Genomic DNA, 23,839 nt, shown 5'->3' on the forward strand with positions numbered 1-23,839 from the left:
AAGCAAGACAGAGATCTATCTGGCCATTGGCTTTGCTCTTGAATGGATTATTTTAATTCTATGACCTCATAACAGCACATTTTCATGTCTTATATAAATCCTTCCCTGTAGCATCTCCGGATCATGTGACAGGTGAAAAGGGACCATTTGCTCTGAAGGGACCATTTGATTTGAAGGCTGAACACAGAGGTTGAATGGGATTTTTAAATTATCTTGAAGCACAGGCTGCTGTCCTCCTTCTGAATTAAAGCAACTAGTCTGATAAGAAGGAAATCAGCTGGACAGAGGACTTTTAACACCTCAAGATGGGCAGTGGAGCCAGTTCTGAGAGCAAGGAGTCGGCCAGGAGATCCAGAGAACTGGAAAAGAAACTCCAGGCAGATGCAGAGAAGGAAGCCAGGACAGTCAAACTACTCCTGTTGGGTAATTACAATAAAAATAATTGATAATGCTTTTCCACTGAGGAGTTATTTTGTCCTGGAATTACATTTCAGTACAGCAAATTTCCCACCTCTCAATATTTTATTTGAAGAACACAATCCTGTAATACATGCACAAAATACTTTCTAGTTATCAACACTCTTTCATCAATCTACTAAGTCACATTTAACAGGCTGGAAAGTGCCATGTCACTGCATATATTTAATTTTAAATATTATAAACACTTAACTTCGAAAATATTACAGAAATGAGAGCCTACTGTTGGAATAAATGTTATGATGCTTACTTGCATAGTATGTAGCACAGATGTACCTTTTTTTCACGGATCTCTATGCATTCGTTTGCAGAACTAAGAGAGATAACTGTTACATAGAAAATCCACAGGTGTCACAAGTTATTGATATTGTTTACTTTCCAAACTGTTGCACTTCATTTTTTACAGAAGCAGAAAGTGACTTAGAACAGCTTTTTTCAATGTATAACAATGATATTGTCGAGAGTAGAATGGAAGGTAATGAAATGAAATGAATCAGATGAATATTCTCAGAGACTGCTACTTCTAATCCACACTATGATCAATTTATTAATGGCCAGCATCTATAGTGGCAAAATAACTTTTTTTTCTTAATGTAGCCTTATTCTTCTCTCTTTTTCCCATGGCACTGCATAGCCTGCAAGAAATATCCAAGAGCATAATAACATTGCCATTATCTTAATATTTTTCTTTTAACAGCATGATGACAGTTTACATTGGTTTAACCAAACAAATAGAAAAACAGCCTTTGGTCATTGAAATGTTTCTATTTTTTCTTTGTTGTAACCACAATGCTTACAAATGCTTTTGAACTGACGCTTATTCAGACTTAACTAGATCCATTCGATAAAATAAATTGGGTTAACTCTATTGTTTTGTATCTTATGCAAAAAGTCTATATCTACTGAGAGTTTAACTATTATTATTAATAAAGATATTAGAGAAAAACACAACCATGTAGGTTTCTCAAATAATGCTAGGAAAGTAGCAGTTTGATAAACTTTATGTACCGTCAGTATTCAGATTGCAGTTTACAAAACTTTTCAGTACGGTGGAAAATATGAAGATTCTCTGTGCCACATTAATATAAAATATTGCATCTATTGAAACAAGCTTAAATTCACCAAGAAACAGAATAATAGTTTGAATTAAACTTTCAAAACCTTTCAGTACTTTGTATATGCTCTTACAAAAAGGAATTTATGTATCAGGTTAGAACCAGGATCCAACTACTCCAGCATCCTGTTTCTGAACTTATCCAACACTGATACATGAGGAAGATGTAAGAAATCCTTTAGGATGAATTTATAGGATAAAGGGGAATTTTTAAGATAAAGAGGAATTTATAAGATAAAGAAGAATTTATAAGGTAAAGAGTTTCATGGCATATTTTGATCTCCAAGCCTTCATGTCCTGGCAGGAGTACTGGAGGCTGTCTTACACTAGGATACAAACTAGATTAGCCCTCCCAGAAGACATGTATGTATTTAATATTAAGAACTTCAGTTTTTAGTGTTTCCCAATGTATATTATCAGGCTTTTTCTGACACTATCACATATTCAAGATAACTTCAGTCAATTACTTTGGGATTAATTGCAAGCTATGTGAGGAAGACTTCTAGTTCATTAATTTTAAATCTGAACATATTTCAGTTTCATCAGCTCTATAAGCACTCTTTTCATGAGACAAGATGATCATCAGAATCTGAAATACTTTTTCTGAAGTTGTCTTTATAGTGTACATTTCAATAATATCTTGCTTTATTGATGTCACACATGATAAAGATTCAAATTTGTTATGCTTTTTCTGACAAATCACAAGGAACCAAGGACTTGGTAAAAAAAGCAAGTTAGGAAAAAAAAATAATTATAGACTTAACAGCTTGAATTTTCTTGTTCTTGAAAAAGCAAGAGGTGAATGAAATGTAAATCTGTTTGGAGCCTATTGCACAGCTAGAGTGAAAGTGTCTCTTGAACACCTGCAATCACAGCTGCTGAAGCACTGTATAGCCCCTGCTATAGTCAACCAGTGAAATGGCCAGATAGGAGAGGATTAAATCTTCTTTGTTCAGATCTAGGCCTGTTGCCTTTCCATACCTCTGAAGTGATCTCAGAAATGATTCAAATTTTGCACTTCATAAATCAAGGGCAGCTCCATTCAAGACAACCGGCCCAGTCCTACCCTAGTTCTAGGTTCAGATTTCACCACTGTTTCTTTCACAGTAGGCAGTTTGGTAGAAAATGCTAAAAAAAAAAAAAAAAAAGAATATGTATATCATAAGTTTCTCAGTGTGAACATTATGCTCTTACTACTAAAATGTAAAAACAAACAAACAAACAAAAGTATTCTGACCATTTCCCAAGAAGACTATTTGATATCTAGTCTGGTCTCTCTGCATCCTCCCATAGATACCTTTACAAAAATGAAATTATATCTAGAAACCAAAGACACCACATATGTTTATGTTAAGTTCCATGATGTAGGTAAACACATTATCTGTGTTGAGGTGATAATTTACAGTGTATATGACATACACCTAAAGACTACAGATATAAACTGGGGAGGTGAAAAATCATGGCACTTTCTGCTGTTCATCACAAGTTGTCTGGGAGCCAGTAGGTTTAAGTCTTGTGTCAGCTGTTCCTATGTTGTCAAGGCCATCCCACCCCCAACTTGTCCACAAATCTAGCCTCTACATATTTATACTTAGAAAAAATCTTATTGTTTTATGAGTCTGGAACAAACTCCAAGGTGAAAGCTTTATTTCCTTTGTATCAGGGCCATATCTTGCCTACTGCATCACATGCAGTTTTTATACTTTGTTGGAAGCCAGCTTGCAGTTTATTTGTGTGCAAAGTACTGCACACATTTGAAATGTGCCCAAAATAGCTGATGCTTAAAGTGGTGTTTCACAAAAATAACTTCACTTTAGTTGAAATAATCATTAAAACTTTGGACTTATTTATTTTCAAAGTATTGCTCCCTAGCCCCATTGTCTACAGTTTTCAGTGACAGGACAAAGCTCACCCTTATCTGAGCTGGTCATCCTCAGCTCACTTTACTGAGAAATACTCACTTCTAGGACATGGCTTACATAATTTAATTAAACTATTTACTTTAGGGTGACAAAAATTTGAAGCTGCTTTTTTTTTAGTTTTAGAAGCAAGTATTTTTCTCCAGTGACTATACCACAGTAGGTAGTTACCATAGTACCAAGTCAGACTTAAGTTCCTGTTATTAACACCTGCATTGGAAGCAAAGGCTTTGAGCACAAAGATGGCTCAATAGTCCTATTGGCTGGAATACACTGATTTTCTCTTTTGGGGGATGGGAAGAGGGGGAGCATTTAAGGACCTTATTCCCTCAAGGGGGTTAGATCTTTTCTCTAGTTTCTTTCTCTCATGGAGAAAGTTTGTTGAGTTTGCAAAGACGTCCAGGAAGATATAATTTAATAGTTTCCAGAGTTCTGAATGGCACAGACAATGCTCGGGCAGAGGTTTGCAACCTCTTCTGATTCTAATTTGAAGATTTTCTTTTCCTGTATTTTGCTATTTTATGTCATTGTCAGTGGCTTTTGTAACAGGTTTCAAACAAAATATTCAAGCAGTAGTCTCTTAGTTTTCTGACTTTTGCTTCTGGAAACTTTCCTAAACCAAACCTCTACTTCCACATAAATAATTAGTGTAAGATATAATAGATCTTTCTCTGAGACACAAAAGCAGCTTAATATATAGAAAGAACCTTCTTCAACAGCTCAGCAGATGCTAGTCTTGAAAGGGGCTCTTACCCGCCCCAGTTTCCACAACTATTCGAAAAAATTCTGCATAGAAAACCAATAACATCAAGTGACAGCTGAGGTCCTGCATTCTGTTTTCCTTTGAATATGAGATATTCTCACCAGCTTTCAAGTTGCCTTCAGTTTTTCCTCTCTTTCTGCTCTGTCTGTTTGCCTTGGTGTTCTGCAGGGAAGAGACCAGGCAGTCCTGGAGCAGGGGACAGGTCAGGCTGCTGGGGACGGTTCTTTGTGGATCAGTGCTTGCAGCCACACCACACAGCACTTCTTGGGTCTCCTCTGCAGCCCCAGTGCACCCAGAAACCTGATGGGCTGGGGACTTGAGGGGGTGCCATCCCAAATATCTGAAGCAAGAAGAGAGGCAGGTTACAGTCTTCCAGGGTGCTGTGTGTACACAGGTATATGTGGTGTGCCTTGGGGCATAGTGACCGCGACCTCTGGGAAGAAGTGTGGGAGAAAACTTCCATCAGGTTTACTTGCAGTGAGGACACCTTCAGCCCCCAGGAGCAGGGCCAGAGATTCAGGTGTTGACTGAGATTTTTGTGCCAAGAAAATCTTGGCTCGATTATAATTGGCCTTTTCACTGCCTCCTAAAGGGCAGCTGCCTTCAGCTCCCTGTGCAATCACGGAAAGGCTCTCACGGTGGACTCTTGCTGCTGTTTCTGTGAGCAGAGGGGTTCTGCCGTGGGTGGGAACGCAGCCCTGTCCCCGCTGTCCTGTCCTGGGGCCCTGCCCAAAGGAGCAGGCTGCACGCGATGGGGAAGGAAGAAAGGAAGCAGGTGCGAAGTAAATTGTTTCTGACCCATTTCCTGGGGTGCAAATGCTGCTACAACTAACACGGTACTCCGGAGTGAAGCCAAAGTCTGAGTCATCTGTTGTTTAGATAAAGGCAATACTGGATCATAAATTAAAGATGAGCAGAGGTAGAAAAATGCACGCAAAAGATACAAATTATGCCTCCCACTCTATCTTAACTTTGCCTTTCAGATCTGGAAGAGACGTTCATTTCTGTATTATGTTTCCTGGCATCTTTCCATAAGGTGTATGTATTCTCACCATTGACTGCTCTCTTCCCTACATAAAGTGCAGTAAATGCCACCTTGCCGACAGGGCTTTACCAGGTTCTACAGAGGGCATTGAAAAGATAATAGATGATCTATAGCAAATTTGCATTTTTTCCAAACTGTGGCAGATGGCAGCATCAGCCCATTTTGCATAAGCTTGCTTGTCTCTCACACTTTCTGCCATTCACGTAATGCATTTTGAAAACGTTTTACGTACGGTTTGCTGTCTGTTGCAATTCATTTGAGTAAATTAATCCCTGTCATTTAAATGTTATTAGCTTTACAAAATCTGTTTGGAAAGTCTGTAATCAGTTTGTTCCATTCACTGAGAAGCCTTCAGTTAAAATAGCTATGTCTCAGATTTCTTCTTTTGTCAAAAGTATTTGACACCCCTGAGTAAGGTAAATTAAAATCTGCAAAGAGAAATGCAGCAATGACTCCTGTCCCATGGATTCACAACCAAAATCAAATCCACTCTTCAGGTGCTTTAAAAATCCAGCTCTTGTTTGGAAGTTCTTGCCAAGCCTCACCACTCTCATTGGCAGAAGATGATAGTCACCTGCACTCATTTCCAATGGAGAAACTTAGCATTGTGGTTACTCATTTTCCATGAGATAAGAAGAGCAAATTAATGGTAAAAAAAAATCTGATCAAAGCTATGTCTTAATTCTGCAATTGGTTGTGCAAGCAAATGACTGTACCTTCCCCCAGACACGGGGATTTACTGCCGAATCATTCCCAAGCTGGACCTGTTGCATTGCTCTGCAGATTTCCCACCTCCAGGCACCTACTGCATAGCAGAGGCCATGGGGCAGAGGAACTGACCAAACACCAGTGTGGAGACATTTTTCTCACGTGCTGCCTCTGCATCATAAGCTAGACCTCATGCAAGTCTACACGCTCTGTTCTTCCAGTTGTTTAAAGAGACTGGTTGATGAGCATGGAAATGGTTGGTTTGGCTTACAAAAGGTTGTGATGAACCTTAAATGAGCAGCTACAAATCATGGAATGAAGAGGACACTGTCTGCCAGGGGTGAAATTGAAATATGATTCATATTTAATTTCCTTGATAATTAGAGTCTATATTTTTCTTTCAGTTGACTGAATGTTCCTTCTCAAATGTACCTTTCCTTTTCAGAATCAATACTTTTGCCAAGATTTCATTGGTTTTAAGTCTGAATGGACACTTTTGAGTGTTATAGTTAGTACAATGGGGATCTAAAACAGTTGTATGTCTCCTTATAGATCCAAAATTCTGTGTTCCAGAGAGTTATTTTTAATACTTGCTACTTAATCACCTACAAATCACATCTTCTCAACATTCCTCTTCTGCAGGTGCTGGAGAGTCAGGAAAGAGCACTATTGTAAAGCAAATGAAGTAAGTACATGAATATTCATATCAGTTGTTGAATTTGGTATTTGTAGTATAAGCTACCTAACTAATGTCTTATTACAATATTTATGCTTATTTGAATAAAACGCAAAGAAACACCATTCAAATCCAGTTCTCATTCAACCACAGGAAGAAAAACACAAAGTGACTAAGATACACAGCTGGATTGGTAATCAAATCTTTCTGATCAAATTATTCACTGGTTCAACTCCTTACTGAAGACCAAGGAAGCTTCTATATTGGCTTTGGTAGGAGCTACAGTACTGTAGTGGGAACGTGAATGCATGAGACAACCAGCCACAGCAGATCCACCCAGCCCAGCAAACCGTCTCATGTTGTAGCTAGTCAAGGATGTTTCCAGAAAATGAACAGACCAGACAAGAAAACACACAGTAACTTTTGCACTGGATACTCTGATAGTGCCTGATAATCTGTGATTCAGGCACCATCCTGACCTAGAGACAGCATTGTTGTGTTGAATCACCCTCAGTTAATTCATGTATGTGTTTCTTCTGAACCTCTTCTGAACCAATGTAAACTAATAACATCCACAGTATTCTACAGCAAGTAGTTCCACAGTTTAATTATGTGATGTGAATTGAGAGCACACTACATCAGAAGAGGTGAAGTTTTCATCCTTTTCCACCATTCATGGAGAAATACCTCCCTGAGTCATGACATAACCTGCACACTCATCTTGGAGAACTTTAACCACATGCCATTCTCCAGTCAGGGAGGACTATGAAAGTATAATTCATCTCTGAATTAAAGTAATTGAATCTGACTACTAAAGTTCTTTGTCTTCTGTAATGTGGGGCAAATCCTCTGCAGTAATATGTATGTCCCCATACCTTATAGATAATAACAGTAACACCTGTCAATAACTAGAAATTGTAACTGATGTATTAATACAAAGAAATATGAAAGTTGTTTTTTTTTTCCTTGAAAAAATACCTCACAATATAGAAATATTTTTGCAATATTTTTTCTACTCTAGCAAAGATTCAGCTTAAAAATGAGAATGACTAAACAAGAAATGTGAGAGCGCAGGACAATTTTGGATCTAAGTCCCACTATGCAACTTGCCCTGTATCCACAAGAATGGGCCTGCATCTTGTTCCGGATTCATACATTATCTTACATGGACCCACAAGGCAAAAACTAACATGTTTTCACTCAGACTGGGGTGTCAAAGCCCAGCCTTATTAATTTAACCTCATATAGCTGCAGAAACTGCTGTTAAGCTGTTCCAGCAGAACAGGCAGATCAAACATTGATAAATACTTTTCCAAGATGGATTCAGTTCTTTCTCACACTGACCACAAAAGCATCTGATCCAACTTTTCATTACTTTCTTTCTTCAGATGCATCCCATAAGCCTTTTGTTTTCTACTTTTTCACCAGGATCATCCATAAAGATGGTTTCACCTACAAGGAACGCATGGAGTTCAGACCCATCATCTACAGCAATGCAGTGCAGTCTATCATCTCTATCGTGAAAGCAATGGCTAAGTTAGGAATCAGTTATGAAAACCCAGCTAGAATTGTGAGTATGATGCCCTTTCACACTAGAATATATATTTTTTGCAATATAATAGTAGAGACTAGTAGAACAAAGACAGTTCAGTATTTAATTTATGATAGTGAAAACTAAGTACTTCTTGGGTTACATATGTAACAAGATGTCCTTACTTATCTTCATTTTCTCAAGACTGATGCCTGAGGTCTAACCTTTGCATAAACTGCTGTTTGTTTTGTTACAAAAGAGGTGTTCTACCTACAAAGACATAAGAAAGAAAAAAAATAAAAGAACATTTTCTTGGCTGCTTAGTCACTTACTTGTTGCTATTGGGAAATGTAATAAATATTTCCCTTTTATGAACAAATCTTGGGGCTGAGCCATGTAAGGAAGGGTTATCTAGACATGTTGGGAATATTTCATTTGGACATGACAGAGAAGTGGAGCCTGACCTTTCTGACCTTTCTGACACGGTGAGCAACCCTATGCAGAAGCGCATAGAACAAGAGCCACAGAAAGAAGACCTTCTGTCTTCTGTCATTCGTGCTGAATTTTCAGGGGCAGAAGTAAAAGAAAAAGACGTATCTTTCTTCTCAGTGCGGTGATTTAGTCTATTGCCTGTAATTCAGACCTTCCTTAGAATGTCTCAAAGGCTTGTCAGAATATCAGTTGTTCCAGTTTTGGAAAATTCTTTCTGTTCTCTAGAGGTTTATCTTAGAGGGAATTACATCTGCTCATCTGAAGGAGTTTCCTAGTTCCAGAAGTCTAAATTTCATTACACTGTCATGTGGTACTTTGACCTAAAAAATGATAAACAAATGCTTCGAATTCATATAGTCATTTGACAAAACAGAAACTGTTTTCTTTCTGTATTCTTTTAATGGTCCATGAATACAAGTCATTCAAACAAATGTAACAGTGTCCAAAAGCAGCACAGAAAATAAGTTCATGTGAGTGTGCCACAATTCAACCCTGTCTCCTCAGTTGTGACAGATACATGTTCTGCATAAGGACCCACCTGCCTGTCTACATGGCCTCAGGCAGCTGAATCTTGCAGCACCTACATGGGTCCTGGCTTGGCCTCTAGCATCCATGACATGGTCCCAAATCTGTTTGCTATCTGAAATAGAGATATGTTCTGCCTTTATCCCAGTACTTCAGCCTCTTTTCTCAGCCCTGTCAAACTTTCTGAGAGGTTTATACATCTTCTCTCATCATCTATCACCTATGCCCATTTCAGAGACATTATCTTAAAGGGATTTCACAGCCTTGGGAACTGGGAATTGAAGATTTTTGTTAAATAGCCCAGCTCATTTCTTAGCTTTATATTTAACCAAATGCTGAAAATACAGCTATTTTAAGTTTATTGCTTTGTAGCACAATAAGCCCATTCTTACTCTCATTGGTAGAATAGGCCTCTAGGAATACAGTTGAATACACCTGTATAAAATATTTGAAGTGCCTGCCTTCTTTTCCCTCAGGACCACATAAGAACGAAGTGGATATGAGTTTTAGAGAAATGGAAATTTCAGTCACATTTGCTTGAATGTCAACTAAACATTGTTCTTTGTTCTAAAAACAAATTTAGCTTACATTTTCTGTAAAATTACAAGCCTGACTTGTTTTGATATAAGCTTTGATTTTAGCTGGATTTTGTTCTTGCTCTGTTGTAGTCCATATTTAGCTGCTGAAAGTCATTTAGCCCAAAGTCTGGGCTCATCTTGAGCCCAAAAGCGAGAGGTTTATCCATGTTCCAGGATGGCCTGCAAATACCTCTTAGTGATCCTGAAAGCATCTCAGTACATAATTTTGAACAACATCTGTTCTAGTCAGAAAGGTATATTTTTCCTCATAAAGCACCATTGCAATTTATTTTTAATATGAAAATCATCTTAAGTGTGTCTAAATGCCAGAGAGAAACAAAACATTACATAAATCAGGGTTATAACCTTAGTCTGCCGCTATCTTCCTTTTTTTATGTAAGCATCAAAATTCCCTGTTGTCACCTTCTGTATAATAACCAATGAACATTTACTGTACACTTGGAGTTTCTGAGCTTAAGGCTTCTCCCTGTAGGCTACTCAACCAATAAATGCAACCTTGTAGGACGATAGTACTAATCATTAAATGATATGTGATATCTCCGAGAACAGAACATTCTAAATGTTACCTTGAACCGAACAAGTGTGCACCCTGGAGAGCCACCCAGGGGACAAATGCAGGGCACACGTGAGAAAAAGTGGCCCAGTTCTGCTGATGCTGGAGCTGAGCAAGAGGATGGGGGTGCAGAATGACATTGGTTTTGTTCAATGTAGATTGGCAATTGTCCAGCTGTCCTCCTTCCTCTTTCAAACCAAGGCAATTCTCTAGTGGTTATTTCACCCTTTTTTTTTTTCTTTTGCTCTGTGCTAACTAATTTCTCTGTTATTTTAGAAAACCTGTAGAGTTTTATTTTTGATCAGTCATTGACTTCTACAGACATTCCATAAACTGTGATTTCTATTAAAACATATAGTGCATTCTCTAAATAAATTTGTTACAAATTATTGTGAAGACGTTTTCTATTTTTGAATAATATGTACTCCCTGCCAAAATAGCATCTGTCAGAATCCATTTCTATGTTTGCCACTATTGATTGTAAGTCTGCTTATACAGCTAGGAAGGAATTATATTCCATAACTATCTACTGCTGTGACAATGTATCAAATGACCCTATTTTAATTGCGTTCTCTATTTACAATACATTCCTAAGCTGATAATCACTGAAAATAAATGTAATAGATTAATTGAAGCCTTTTTTGATTGACTTCAAACAGAATAAATTACAAAATAATACATCTAAAATGTTTGGGATTTCAGTTACAGGTTTCTTCTTCCTCAAATAAATAAATGAGGAAAGCATTCACTAGTTATATTCACTTTGCTACATTTCTCACTGTGGCCTAAAGCTGGAAATTTTTTCTTCCAAATATATTAAAAAGTATATTTAACTATATATTTCTGCTTTAATATATGTTTAAACTTTAAATATCCTTTAAAACTTAGTTTTTGATACTCCAACACTCTCTCTTACAATAAAAGCCTTCCTTCCAAGCTAGAACTTTAGTGAACATCTATGGTAGGATGCAACTGAGCTCTTGTGTGAACAAAAGAAAACAAAAAGAAGAAAACTCTGTGTATCACGATTTCAGTCTAATCTTGGCACTAACTAAAGTGTAGTGAGTTTATAAAAGAATGTTTGCATGCACAGGTGAGTACAGCTACTTGGAAAAATCAGTGAAAATGAAAAATACAGCCCCTTGAATTCGTTGTATACCAAGCACGTCTTCAAGGAGGTGGAGGGGCACAGTGCATTTGCACAATATTCACTGAAACTTCTCTTTAGGAAGACGAAAGGAAGCTCTGTGCCATGGCAACAGCTCTGGAGGATGGCAACATGTCTTCTGAAGTCGTTGAACTCATCAAACAGCTGTGGAGTGACGGTGGGACCCAGGCCTGCTTTGCCAGGGCAGCAGAGTACCAGCTCAGTGACTCGGCAGCCTAGTAGGTGACACCAGCTGCAGGTGCTGAACATCTGGCTAGGGCCATAACGGGCAGCATAGGAAAGTTTGAGACAAGAACCCTTCCTCACATGCAGAATAGCCTAAGAAAATGATTGCCGATTAACCTGAAAAGAATGAGGTTTATTCTAATGTTTTTGATTGTGCTGGTTGGACTGAAAAGGGGTTAATTTTCTTCATGCAGTTATAAACCTTACTTTTCATAGCTAGCACACTCATTATTTGGACTTAGCTTGAGAACAGGAAGACAACACCCCAGCAGAGAGTTAATGTTTTTAATTGCTCTGGTCTGAGAGCCAAGGACATTCTGACTGCTCTGCCGACAGGTGGGAGGTATTGAGGAAGGGGGGCATGGATGGGGCAGAGCTTGACTGACGTTCAGACTGATCAATAAGAGTATTCCATCCTATTAGTGTCATGGTCCAGATTTAAGAGTGGGGCCTTCCAGTTTCTGGCCCCCTCTTCTCTTCTGTGCTTCTCTCTCTCTGGGGTGCAGCTGGGAGAGTTTTTGCTGCAGGATGTTTAGTCTGGCTTTCGCCATTTTGCAGAGGCCTCTGAGCCTTTCTGCCTTTTTCCTCTCTATTCTCTCTCTGGGATTGGCTTTGGGACCAGGTGTGGCTTGCTGCTACTTCCTGCTCAGCTGTGGACGGAGTTCATTTGGAATTGCCTTGACTATTTTTTATTTTTATATATATATTTTTATATATATATTTACTAGTAGTGTATTGGGTTTTTTTTTATTTTATTAAACTCTGTTTATCTCAATCCAAGTTTCCCCCTTCCCTCTTGATTCTCTCCCATATTGAGGGGGGTGGGGGAGGACGTGAGTGAGTGGCTTTCATGGTTGTATTGCTCACTTGGGTTAAACCACAACATTGATATATTAGAAATGTTTGACTGAAAGAAACAAGTGAAAACAAGGAACAACTTGTTTCTATGAGTTTGTTTAAACTGTTAAAAAAAAAAAAAAAAAGTCTATTCTCTCTCCAGGTAATTCTAAGATTGAAAAAATGAGGGAAAAGGAGAACTGAAGCAGCTTAGTTTTCACCTAGATCTGTCCTTTGACTGTATACCTTTCAAGATGCTAAACTTTAAGTCTGGAGGAAACTATAAAAAGTTTCCTCTAAACGAATCTGGCTATGTGGATGAGCATTGAATGTTCCCTGGGATATTACCTTCTCAGCACCCAGCTGGTCCTTGCCAAGTGGTGCTGCAGCCACTCTCCAACCTGATGGACCCAGTTCCCTTTTTTGAGCCTTGGAGGTGGCAGACAGATAAGCAGGGGACTAGGGGTTCTCAGGTCTGAGCCCACACAGGGCCAGCACACAGCTGGGACACATCTTCTAGCTTAGAATCACAGAATCATAGAATCATTTTGGTTGGTAAAGACTCTTAAGATCATCGAGTCCAACCATAACCTAAATCTAACACTAAACCATGTCCCTAAGAGCCTCATCTATACGTCTTTTAAACATGTCCATGGATGATGACTGCACTACTTCCCTGGGCAGCCTGTTCCAGTGCTTGACAACCCTTTCCACGAAGAAATGTTTCCTAATGTCCGATCTGAACATTCCCTGGTGCAACTTGAGGCTACTTAGATATAGTAAGTAAGCTTATGCTTTTCAGGACTCCTTGGTTTGGTTGCTTCTACAGCTGTTCTTGCAGGCTGGATTGGTCCTGCTCTTCTGTTTTCTCCCTAAACTCACACAAGACCCAGAAAGGAGGTGCCATCTGTGTCAGTTTTTTCTGGAGTGCATAAGTCTGACTCTAGACCTGGGGCAGAGGGTTGTTCCAGCCGAGATCCATCTTCCAACACCTGCAGCTGGAGGTTTCTCTGCTCCTGCAGCTCCTCCTACAGGCTGAGGACACCTGCAGGGTGACACACTCACAAGGTGTTGGGTGCCCCGCTCACTGGGCAGGGAAAGGCACGATCCAAGTCCCGTCCAGGAGCCAGGCAACGTCACGGCACTAACAGCTCACTAATTGTAGATAGTATAAGGGATATGACATGAAAATACAAAAATTCTTCATCTCTTTATACCTTCAAACAAGAACAAAAATCTTTTTTTGGAAGATACCCAAACAAAGAAAATATTGCTTGTGTTAATTTGAGCCTGACTTCACAGTATTTTAAAATTGCCTTGTATTTCCTTAGGAGTAGCATGGGGCAATCTTTTGCTTCTTTATATGTCCTTTCTGACAGTCCACACCGCAGTTCCCAGCACTAAAAGCCAGTAGTAAGTCAGTCATCACAAATAAAAGGAAAAACACTTACTGAACTTAAAACCAAACAAACAAAAAGCCTAATGCAGAAAAAAATAAAACAAAACAAAACTCTTCACCAAGTAACATTCTAGTGTGTACATGGTGCTTGGCAAATGAGGTTTTCTACCTAAAAGGAAGGGAGTCTAAAGTAATTCCCTGTCAGTGTTATGGGCTGTTTTAACCCGCCATAGGTTTCAGTATTTAAGGAAGCTAGTATAGATTATAAAGGAGCCAATAATCATTATTTATTGCTAGAGTTACATTAAAAACAACAGAGATATGTCTTCCATCTGCTTGAACACTTCTGAAAATCCCACTAATCCTCTGCCTTCATCTTTAAGTACCTGCTGCTTCTGAAAATCTAGCCTTTGGCTCTGAACCATTAAAATCAACTTAATTTTTGCCCCTGCTGCTGGGCTTCTAATGATCAGTTCAAAACAAGCTAGAATCAACCAACCATCTAATGTTACACTTCAGTTTCTTTTAAAACCAAAACCCTGTTTCTCAGCTCCTGTTAATCAGCTCCTACACAGAGTACTGATTTATACTGTGTAAACTCTGACTTGCTGAGGTTATCTTCTCTGAGTCTGTTCATTTTTAATTCATGCTAATGAAGTTTGATTACTGCCTTTCCTCTGTGTATTTTAGTAGAAAGAAAAGAGATCTTCTGAATAATGGAAAATCCCTGTATGTCAAATTTGGCTCTTCTTCTCCTTTTGTCAGTTCATAACCTCTTTACACAGATTTCCAGACTAGCAGGTAGGATTCATAGACTCTGTCCAGCCATGTCAAGAAAGCTGAGTGAGCCTGGAAGAGACAGGAGAAGGGTCGGTGATAGAACAAGGACAGGCGTCAAAGACCTGGTTTGGATTCTCATTTCACGCAGACTTTGTGTCTGTGTACCGGACAGAAAACCAGATAATCCACTCTGTCCCAGGGGGCTTTGAGAATACTAATTTAGGGGATTACAAAATGTCACAGAATCACACAGAGTCACAGAATGTCAGGGGTTGGAAGGGACCTCGAAAGCTCATCCAGTCCAATCCCCCCGCCGGAGCAGGAACACCCAGATGAGGTTACACAGGAAGGTGTCCAGGCAGGTCTTGAATGCCTCCAGAACTGGAGACTCCACAACCTCCCTGGGCAGCCTGTTCCAGTGTCTGTCACCCTCACTGAGAAGAAGTTTCTTCTCAAATTTAAGTGGAACCTTTTCTGTTCCAGTTTGAACCTATTGCCCCTTGTCCTATCACTGGTTGTAACCGAGAAGAGCCTGGCTCCATCCTCGTGACACTCACCCTTTATATATCTGTAAACATTAATAAGGTCACCCCTCAGTCTCCTCCAAGTTCCAGAGACCCAGCTCCCAATGTATGGCGTTTTTTTTAAATTATCATTTACCTTCTTCTTGTAAACTGATAGTTCTGCAGGGAAAACAGCCCCTGCATGTGAATTCCTCCAAAATATCATGATCTCCCTTTCACTTAGGAAAGAAGGTACTATTTTAACAGGTCTGACAGGCTGCGATAATATCTAGAGAGATGCCTGGGATTCTTCCCCTCTGGTGGCAGCTTCCACTTGCTGAAAGCAAATGGCCAAAACCCCTTTCCTGACAAGATGTTTTTTTAGCATCCCTGAGGAAAATAAAGATTTTCCTGAACTGAAATTCTCAGAAAGATTTTTATTATATAGAACTAAATTACACTTCTATATACAAGAAAAGAAAAAGAAAAAAAGAAAAGGCTCTGGATTTTGGCTTTAGGTTGTATAAAAAACCAATAGTATCGAATTTAAATGTGTATTTTACGTAGCATACATAGAAGCGGCTCAATATGAAGTGACTATGTAATGTTTATTTCACTTTTTGAATTCACCAGTCACCATTTCTTTTCACTCTTCTTAGTTACCTCAATGATTTGGACAGGTTGGCGACACCGGACTACGTGCCTAGTGAGCAAGATGTTTTGCACTCCCGAGTGAAAACAACTGGGATTATAGAGACTCAGTTTTCTTTCAAGGACTTGAACTTCAGGTACAAAAGCTGTATTTGTCAGTTTTCTGTGGGTTTTATCTTCAAGCATATTCTTTTAAAAAGTATTGATCCATTATAATATTGCCAATCTCATTGTGATATTTTTGAATTCACTCTTATTTAATATTTTGAGACAGACAGAAAAAGCAAGATATTTTAGTACCAGTACTCCAACTTTAAGTATATAATGGACCGTTATTAAGAGATCTCCGAATATCAGGTTCTAAAAGGACATTTTTACATATGCAAGTGTCTTAAAAGCATTATTTGTATCCCATCATTTGAATAATTGTTTGTGACATTTATAAAATTTGTCTACCTAAATGTCCTTAACAGCATGCAAAACATTTGATGACTGCTAATTTGCATGCACTCTCAACCTTTCACTCTTTTCCTTTGAGACGGAAATAACTGCTCTTAACACCAGAATGCATTACAGCTGGCAAAAAATCATCATTTCTGTCCCATGGGAAATTTCAGTATTAGCATGCATGCCTTCATGCTCCTTTCAGATGAAGAGCAAAATGTTCAGAAAAGATCTTGAAAACAATGTCTCTGAAAAAATCTGACTGAAAATAATTGACACTTTCAGATACTCAGGATTTTGTTATGCTTGGTGAACTAATTAAAATATCTAATTCCACATGAAAACGTATTTGAATGAATTATGATAGTTTCAGTGTTCTGTAATGCTTTTCTCTATGGACTGAATTCAATTTAATTCTTAATTTAAAGGCTGGGGTGCACATTGAGGAATGTCATCTAGACAAGAAACTGTCTGTAGAGATAGACAGATGTACGAAGCATCAGGATTATAACTTTTACATTTTTCATTAGGCTTCTTTTCTCCTCTTGTGTCAATTAATGATCCCCCAAACCATCCATGCTACCAGACAGATGCTTTGACACAACTGAGATTACATATAGAAAATAAGATTCTGAAGTAGATGCCCTACAGATAAATTATTGTCACCTTTTAATACATTGGTCACTCACACAAAATTCAGCATTTACCCACAAATGCTAAGATGCAATGTTGTAAATATAATATTTTTCTCTGATTAACATACTTCCAGACAGTTTTGTAGTCTGGAAATCTGAGCACCTTCAGTTACAGCCATAGTTTACATAAGAAATAAAAACAAAATCAGGATGGAGAAAGAAATTGTCAGAATGTAAACCCTCTTTGACATGAATGCTACCAGTCCTGATATTAGAATCATAGAATTTCCTGAGTTGGAAGGGACTCACAAGGGTCATTGAGTCCAACTCCTGTCCCTGCATGTGACAACCCCACAGTTCACACCATGTGTCTGAGGGTGTTGTCCAGTCTCTTCTTGAACACTGTCAGGCTTGGGGCTGTGACACCTCCCTGGGGAGCCTGTTCCAGAGCTCCAGCACCCTCTGGGGGAAGAACCTTTTCCTAATGTCCAACCTGAACCTCCCTTGGAATATCAGAATTGGTGTCCAGGTCCAACTGAAATGTGACACAACTGAGAATTAAGTTACCTCAGTGTCTGCAAACAAGAAGAAGGCTCCTAATGTCACCACAAACACAAACCCCACTGTGTTTAGCCTCTCTGCTATGCATCATAGTAGTGTTAGGTTTGTGGGTTTAGGTACTTGAGTAATACGAGGTAAAATCACTACAAAATAGTTTGATGGTTTTGAGCTGCTCTAGGGATGCAGAGCAGCAATAAATCTACCTTGACCAGCCAGTCACTGACTTTGCATTGCCAGAGCAATGACAACAGCTGGGGGATCCTGATGACTCTGCAATTATTTTGATAAGTACCATAAAAACATCTATAAAGAGAGGAACACTTCCACATTCAGAGTGAGTTTTGGTTCATGTACTTAAATGAGGTTTGGGGTCACGAGCCACACAGGGATAAAACGAAAACACGAACAGATGCCTCATTCGCTAAACACTTGTCCCTCCTCTGACCTGAATAAGGCAGAAAACGTTTTGTATCCATGCAGTGAAAGTCTAAATCCAAGTACTGCTCCAGAGAACTGAATTACCATTGCATAGGCAACATCTCTTGTTATTTGCTATCTTCTCAGTGGTTATTTTCCTGGTTTAATTTAGTTTTCTTGAGCTCTTTAATTTATTTCACTAATGTTGACTTTGATTTCCAGAGCTGAGAACATACTTAAATAATTTTTAAAAGGAATTTGATCTTCATAGGTCCTCTCCTGATGTAGTTTCCTTTGACGTGCTAGGAAGAGTCTGAATGAAATCAGGCAAGCTTTAGTTTTCAGGTCTTGCTATATGTACTATTAGAACAAATTAATATACAGTTAGTCCCATATCTGTGGGACTTTTTCCACAGATTTTCCAAGAGTAGTGCTGGACAAATACAGAGCTTTCAAGACTCATTTTGTCTTGGCAAAAGAAAAAGATAATTTCAGAAATACGTTACCTGCTATTCACACAGGGACTTCACTTTTACATGTATATTTGTTAAGGTCTGGGGTGATATGAGAAGAGCCAAGCAAGCTAAGGTCAGTACAACAAAAACCTGCCCATAAACATTGCCTCTGGCCTTGATCTTGTCCTTTTTTAACTGGCTTCTTCTCATGTGCATTCACAGGGCTACGTGCTAAAAGTTTGTGGGAAATGAATACAGATTCACGTGATGATACATGCTTGTGAAAGTTTACCACAGACTGAATTTCAAAGCTTTCTTCCTCCCCATAACCCTGATTTCAGAGTTAGATACCACCAATCAAGGAATATATGTAACAGCAGGTGACTTTTGGGCACTAATCACAGCCAGAAGTCAAGATATTTTATTCATACTGACCTCACTCTTCCGTAGGCATCCTGAACTCAGAGAAGATACACTTGGAAGAATGGCATTACTGTTACCAAAATCTTGCTCCACAACAACCTCCTAATTTCCTAATAATTCACATTTATAGGCACCCAATGATCAGACAAAGAGATGAAATGTACTAGAAAAAAAAGTCTTTTTCTCTAATTACTCCTCAGCTGCAGAAACAGTTCCTCATGAGCATTGGGAAGGGTTTCATGTCTTCTAAGCAGGATGAAAAATGATAAACTATAACTTTTGTTTCCATCAGCTGCATTGCTGATGGTGAAGAAAACAGAAGAAATATACTGCAAAAATGGTGTTTCACTAACAAATTATTCTTGCACTGTTTGTTACTGATGTGCTTTTTTATATATTGAATCCAAACATTTTTATTGCTATGAAAATTGAGTTGTGTTTAGTTTTCAGATTCTGGAGGAGATACATCCAGAGAGTAAGATCTAATGCATTTTCTTAAAGGAAAAATGCAACAAAGGACTAGATTTTAGAGTTTTAAGTTCAACAACAGGCAGCACAGGGAAAAGTCATCATGCACACAAGGAAACAGCAAAAGTAATAATAGGACAGATCTGGGTTTTTTACAATATTTTTTCTCCTTTGTAATGCATTTGAATAAATGTCTAGGATTGGCATCTTTTATGTCAGAAAAATAGTGAAAAGAAAGCCCAAGAAAAGAAAAAAGAAAGCAATTTTGAAAGCTACTGCTAGGTAGAGCAATGGTAGATTTGGTGACAGCTCCATCTCAGTTGGGCCCTAACTATGTCACATCTAATTGTGCTCAGTTGGCTTTGGGTCCTATATAAAAAGTCCATAAAAAGCTCATACGAATCTACCCAAAGGTGGTAATTTCTGGCAAAGACTGAAGTCAAGGCAGAAGAGGACAGCCCTAGATTTTTATCTGGTCAAATGAAGAGATTCCTGCTCCCCATGACTTGCTGCTCAAGCAGCGACTACTGAGTTGGATGGGGCAGAGACCCCAGACACAGGCGCACACTACAGGTTGCACAACTCAGTCATCACACCAGGGCTATGAACAGATGACTAAACAGAGATCTACACCAGCCAAGTAAACATAACCAGTGGATCAACCCATGACTGGTTTCCAGTCAAGTGCCTGATTGATCAATGTGTCAGTTCACTACAAGCAAAACCATGAAGTAACAAATGACTGTGGATTTGAGGGTGTTTTGTCAATGTTTCAGCAATGAACTCTGTCCTGAATAAATCCCTGCCTGCAGGACTTAGTGCTGCACAGAGCTCTTATTCAGAGCCCCACTTCTTCCACACAGGACGCCACCCGAGAGTACCAAATATATGTCCTATATGCAGGTATTTTAGCCTTTATGTTGCATTTTATGCGCCCTACAAAGCCATAAGTAAAATGCAGTACTTATTGACCTGTTGGGATAGAATAGACCACTGTTTGGAAAAACTGGGTATTTTATTGTCATTCGTTTCCGGTTGCACTCTACACATTAACAGCATGACTACATCCTTACTAGTTAGTGCTTTACATTGTGTGTTATTTTTTCTGCAAAGGATGTTTGATGTGGGTGGACAGCGATCGGAGAGAAAGAAGTGGATTCATTGCTTTGAGGGAGTTACTTGCATCATTTTCTGTGCTGCACTCAGTGCCTATGACATGGTTCTGGCGGAAGATAAAGAAGTGGTGAGTCAGAAGAGACAAACAAACAACCCTTTTTGCTGCTAAGTTGTAATGTACTTTCTGATGGCATATCACAACTATTCCTGTTCCCTGATAACCATTTAAAGGCTATTATGCTGTATTGCTTCTTGCCAGTAAAGAACATTAAAGTAAAAACGACATATGGGGATGAGATTTGTCAGTCTCTCACATTCACCTTTTGCATCTATACAGAACAGAATGCACGAAAGCCTTCAGCTGTTCAACAGCATCTGCAACCACAAGTGCTTTGCAGCCACTTCCATTGTGCTGTTTCTAAACAAAAAAGACCTCTTTCAAGAGAAAATAACGAAAGTTCATTTGAATGTCTGCTTTCCCGAGTATAATGGTAAGTTTGAGGTTTTCAGAAGAAAATACATTCAGGTGATTAGCTTAGGCTGTGCTTTAAAGACTGAGGCTTTGACTCAGATCACCTATATATAACCATATAAATGCTAAGTATCTTGCCTACGCATTTAGCCTTTCTCTCAAAAGGATGGTATGGAACAGACATGGCCAGAATCCAGTTCATCTCCCTCACTGTGCTTATCCTAGGGTGGGAATATCTCTCTCTGGAGATGCCTATTTCTCTTAACTGGCAGCAGAGGAAGCTGAGAGAACTAGAATTTTCAGATGGCTGAGTGTGGTGTAATGAACCCAGCCAACATTTTAGAAGAAGTCAGCGGCTTATCACTCACACACAACCCATAACTGAATCCAGGTTTTTTGGCCCTGTTTTGAAAACCCATTCCGTAAAGGAAGTCTGGCTCTTTTTGTATGTCACAGTAGAGTCTACTGTAAATAGAAAACAGTAGCTCTTACAAGCTAATGCAAGAAAATATATGAGGCTATGTCAGAAAGTGCCAGAGAAAAAAACAAAAGTTGTCTGTATTTTAGTATTAATCTAAAATATCTATGATAGGGAGTGTCCAAAATGAAGTATACTTACACAAACATTATTATTAGAAAATAAGAAATGAAGACTTCTTGTTAGGCATTGAAATTTAAAAGTAGGTGCACAGTGTAGATACAAAATTTTCATACCTAATGCATGGTTATTTCCCTTTATTAAACAAGAAAAACAAAGGCAGGAAAAGAATTCTTGTTTCTTAGCAGCTGTGAAGCAGTATCAGTTGCAATGTGTCTTCTCTTCCTTTTACTGTTCTCTCTGCTAGGACAAAATACATTTGAAGATGCTGGAAATTACATCAAGCAACAATTCCTAGACTTGAACATAAGGAAAGAAGATAAAGAGATATATGCTCACTTGACTTGTGCCACAGACACTCAGAATGTCAAGTTTGTATTTGATGCAGTTACAGACATAATAATCAAAGAAAATCTGAAAGACTGTGGGCTTTTCTAGCCATTCATTCCCTTGCTCATAGCTTGACTTCAGCTCAGTCCACTTTCCTCTCTTCATCCTGTGTGCTGACTGAATTAGGCTTTTGTTAGCTGCCAGTTGCTGCCTTGGGCATAGCCTGAGCATTGCAGACCAACACTGACTTTCTGTATGTCATAAGAAGACTGAAAAAAATGTTCTTGCTCCATAGAGGTGTCAGCTGCTGATAAATCCTACTGAAATCAAAAGGAAATTCCTATTTTAATCAATATGATTTGAAGGTAATCAGAACTTCTCAGAAAACCTCAGTATCCTGTGTTTTCTAGTGACTGGAGAAAAAAAAAAGACGATATATAACAGATAACTGACTTTTATTTATATTTGAAGCCTTAAGGAAGCTATAACATTAAACAGTATCAATAGATAATTTCTATTCAGTACTTTTGTTTTCATGTTACATACACAACTAAAAATGACATACCATTAATTGAACAAAGGCAAACCCCACAGGCTTAACTGGTGTATGACAAAGAGCAGTGCAAATCTGAATGTTTAATTTTATGATACTGTTTTGTTAGAAGAGCTGAGGGATAAGTACATAAAAAACCGCACATGTATAAAATTTAAAAGTGCTACTGTCCAGTTGGGAAAAAAGAAAAACAAATCAAACCAAAACAACACAGTGAGATGGAGGCATGTTTTTGAATCCCTGAGGAAGCATAAAATATTATAGGAACTGTCAGTTCCTGCATAGACTGTAAAGGCCTGTTGAAATTTTTTTTTAGCAAGAACTGACTCTTTTTTATAATAATAATTAATAGTCCTGCTACTGGACAACTTCTCCAGTACCTTGTGATTGCAACAATCATTTCCACCCGTGCAGAGCACATGTAAACCACCAGTCCCTGTGGGAAAACTGCAGCCTTGGGTCTTTGGTACAGAGGTCTATTCCCTGTGCAAGGAACCTGCTAATGAAGAACTGCTCCCCTTTAACTCCTCCTGATTTACTGAGACCGTTGACTACAAAAAAATTACTTAACTATGTTAACCAGAATGGAAGTTCGAAATATATTAAACTGAATTTTGAATTTCAGTCTTGAGACAACACTCACTTTTGAAATTTGATCACTGATAGAATTTTTTTTTTTTTTTAAGACATTTCAATGTAATTTTTTTCCATACACTCACTGTGTTCTGGTTAATGTAATTACTGAAAACACTAGAACAGACAATACGGTCACCAACAAGAGTCCTGCAAGCTGTCCCATAAGCAAGGCTGTCCATGTGTGCAGGTGTCCCAGTGGGTCTGGCAAGTGTGGAGCTAAAACACTTTTTGCACAGCCTGGATTCCTATTGCTGCCTGATCTGTAATGCTTCACTTCATTAATTCCTTCTTTGTGTTGAAAATAATGGATTTCCATGGTAAGCTTTCTGGATTCTTTTCCAGCAATAAACTTAATTTAAAACAAATAATTTGAACTGTGGAGTCATCAACATTAATTTCTGATCCCTGATAGTGTAATAACGGCCAAGGTCTTTAAGAAACAAATCCATGAGCACATTTTCTTCAAGAAAACGCCTAAGAAAACGGACGGATTTTACAATATACCATCAAAGTTAATACACGTAAGACTGTACAGATGGGGTTTCCTGCTCTGGGGTTTCCTGCTCATGCTTTACAAAGTTAGGCCGGCCTAAGTTTGCCGGAGTTCCTGGCACAGCAGCGGCTTTGTGAACCGCCGGGACCGACCTGCGGGTGCTGCCACCCGTTCCCGAGGTTGAGTGCTGGGAAACCGGGGCCGCTGTGGGGATCTGCTGGGGACCGACAGACCAGAACCGGCGCCCAGATCCCAAGTAATCCCGGCCCGGGA

The 23,839-nt window shown here is 38.8% G+C and overlaps 1 protein-coding gene across 1 annotated transcript; it reads left to right on the top strand.

Annotated features, from left to right (window-relative positions):
* Positions 1 to 305: 305 nt before the first annotated feature.
* Positions 306 to 22,244, top strand: GNAT3 (G protein subunit alpha transducin 3; the record flags this gene model as incomplete). Its single annotated transcript, XM_082051740.1, has 8 exons — positions 306 to 423; positions 6,669 to 6,711; positions 8,131 to 8,272; positions 11,631 to 11,788; positions 15,974 to 16,102; positions 20,482 to 20,611; positions 20,822 to 20,975; positions 21,802 to 22,244. 8 exons carry the CDS (start codon positions 306 to 308, stop codon positions 21,990 to 21,992), a joined length of 1,065 nt encoding a protein of 354 aa, XP_081907866.1. The 3' UTR covers positions 21,993 to 22,244.
* Between the last annotated feature and the right edge of the window lie 1,595 nt (positions 22,245 to 23,839).

Source organism: Streptopelia decaocto (assembly GCF_964273445.1).
Source record: "Streptopelia decaocto genome assembly, chromosome: 1".
Taxonomy (NCBI): Eukaryota; Metazoa; Chordata; class Aves; order Columbiformes; family Columbidae; genus Streptopelia; species Streptopelia decaocto.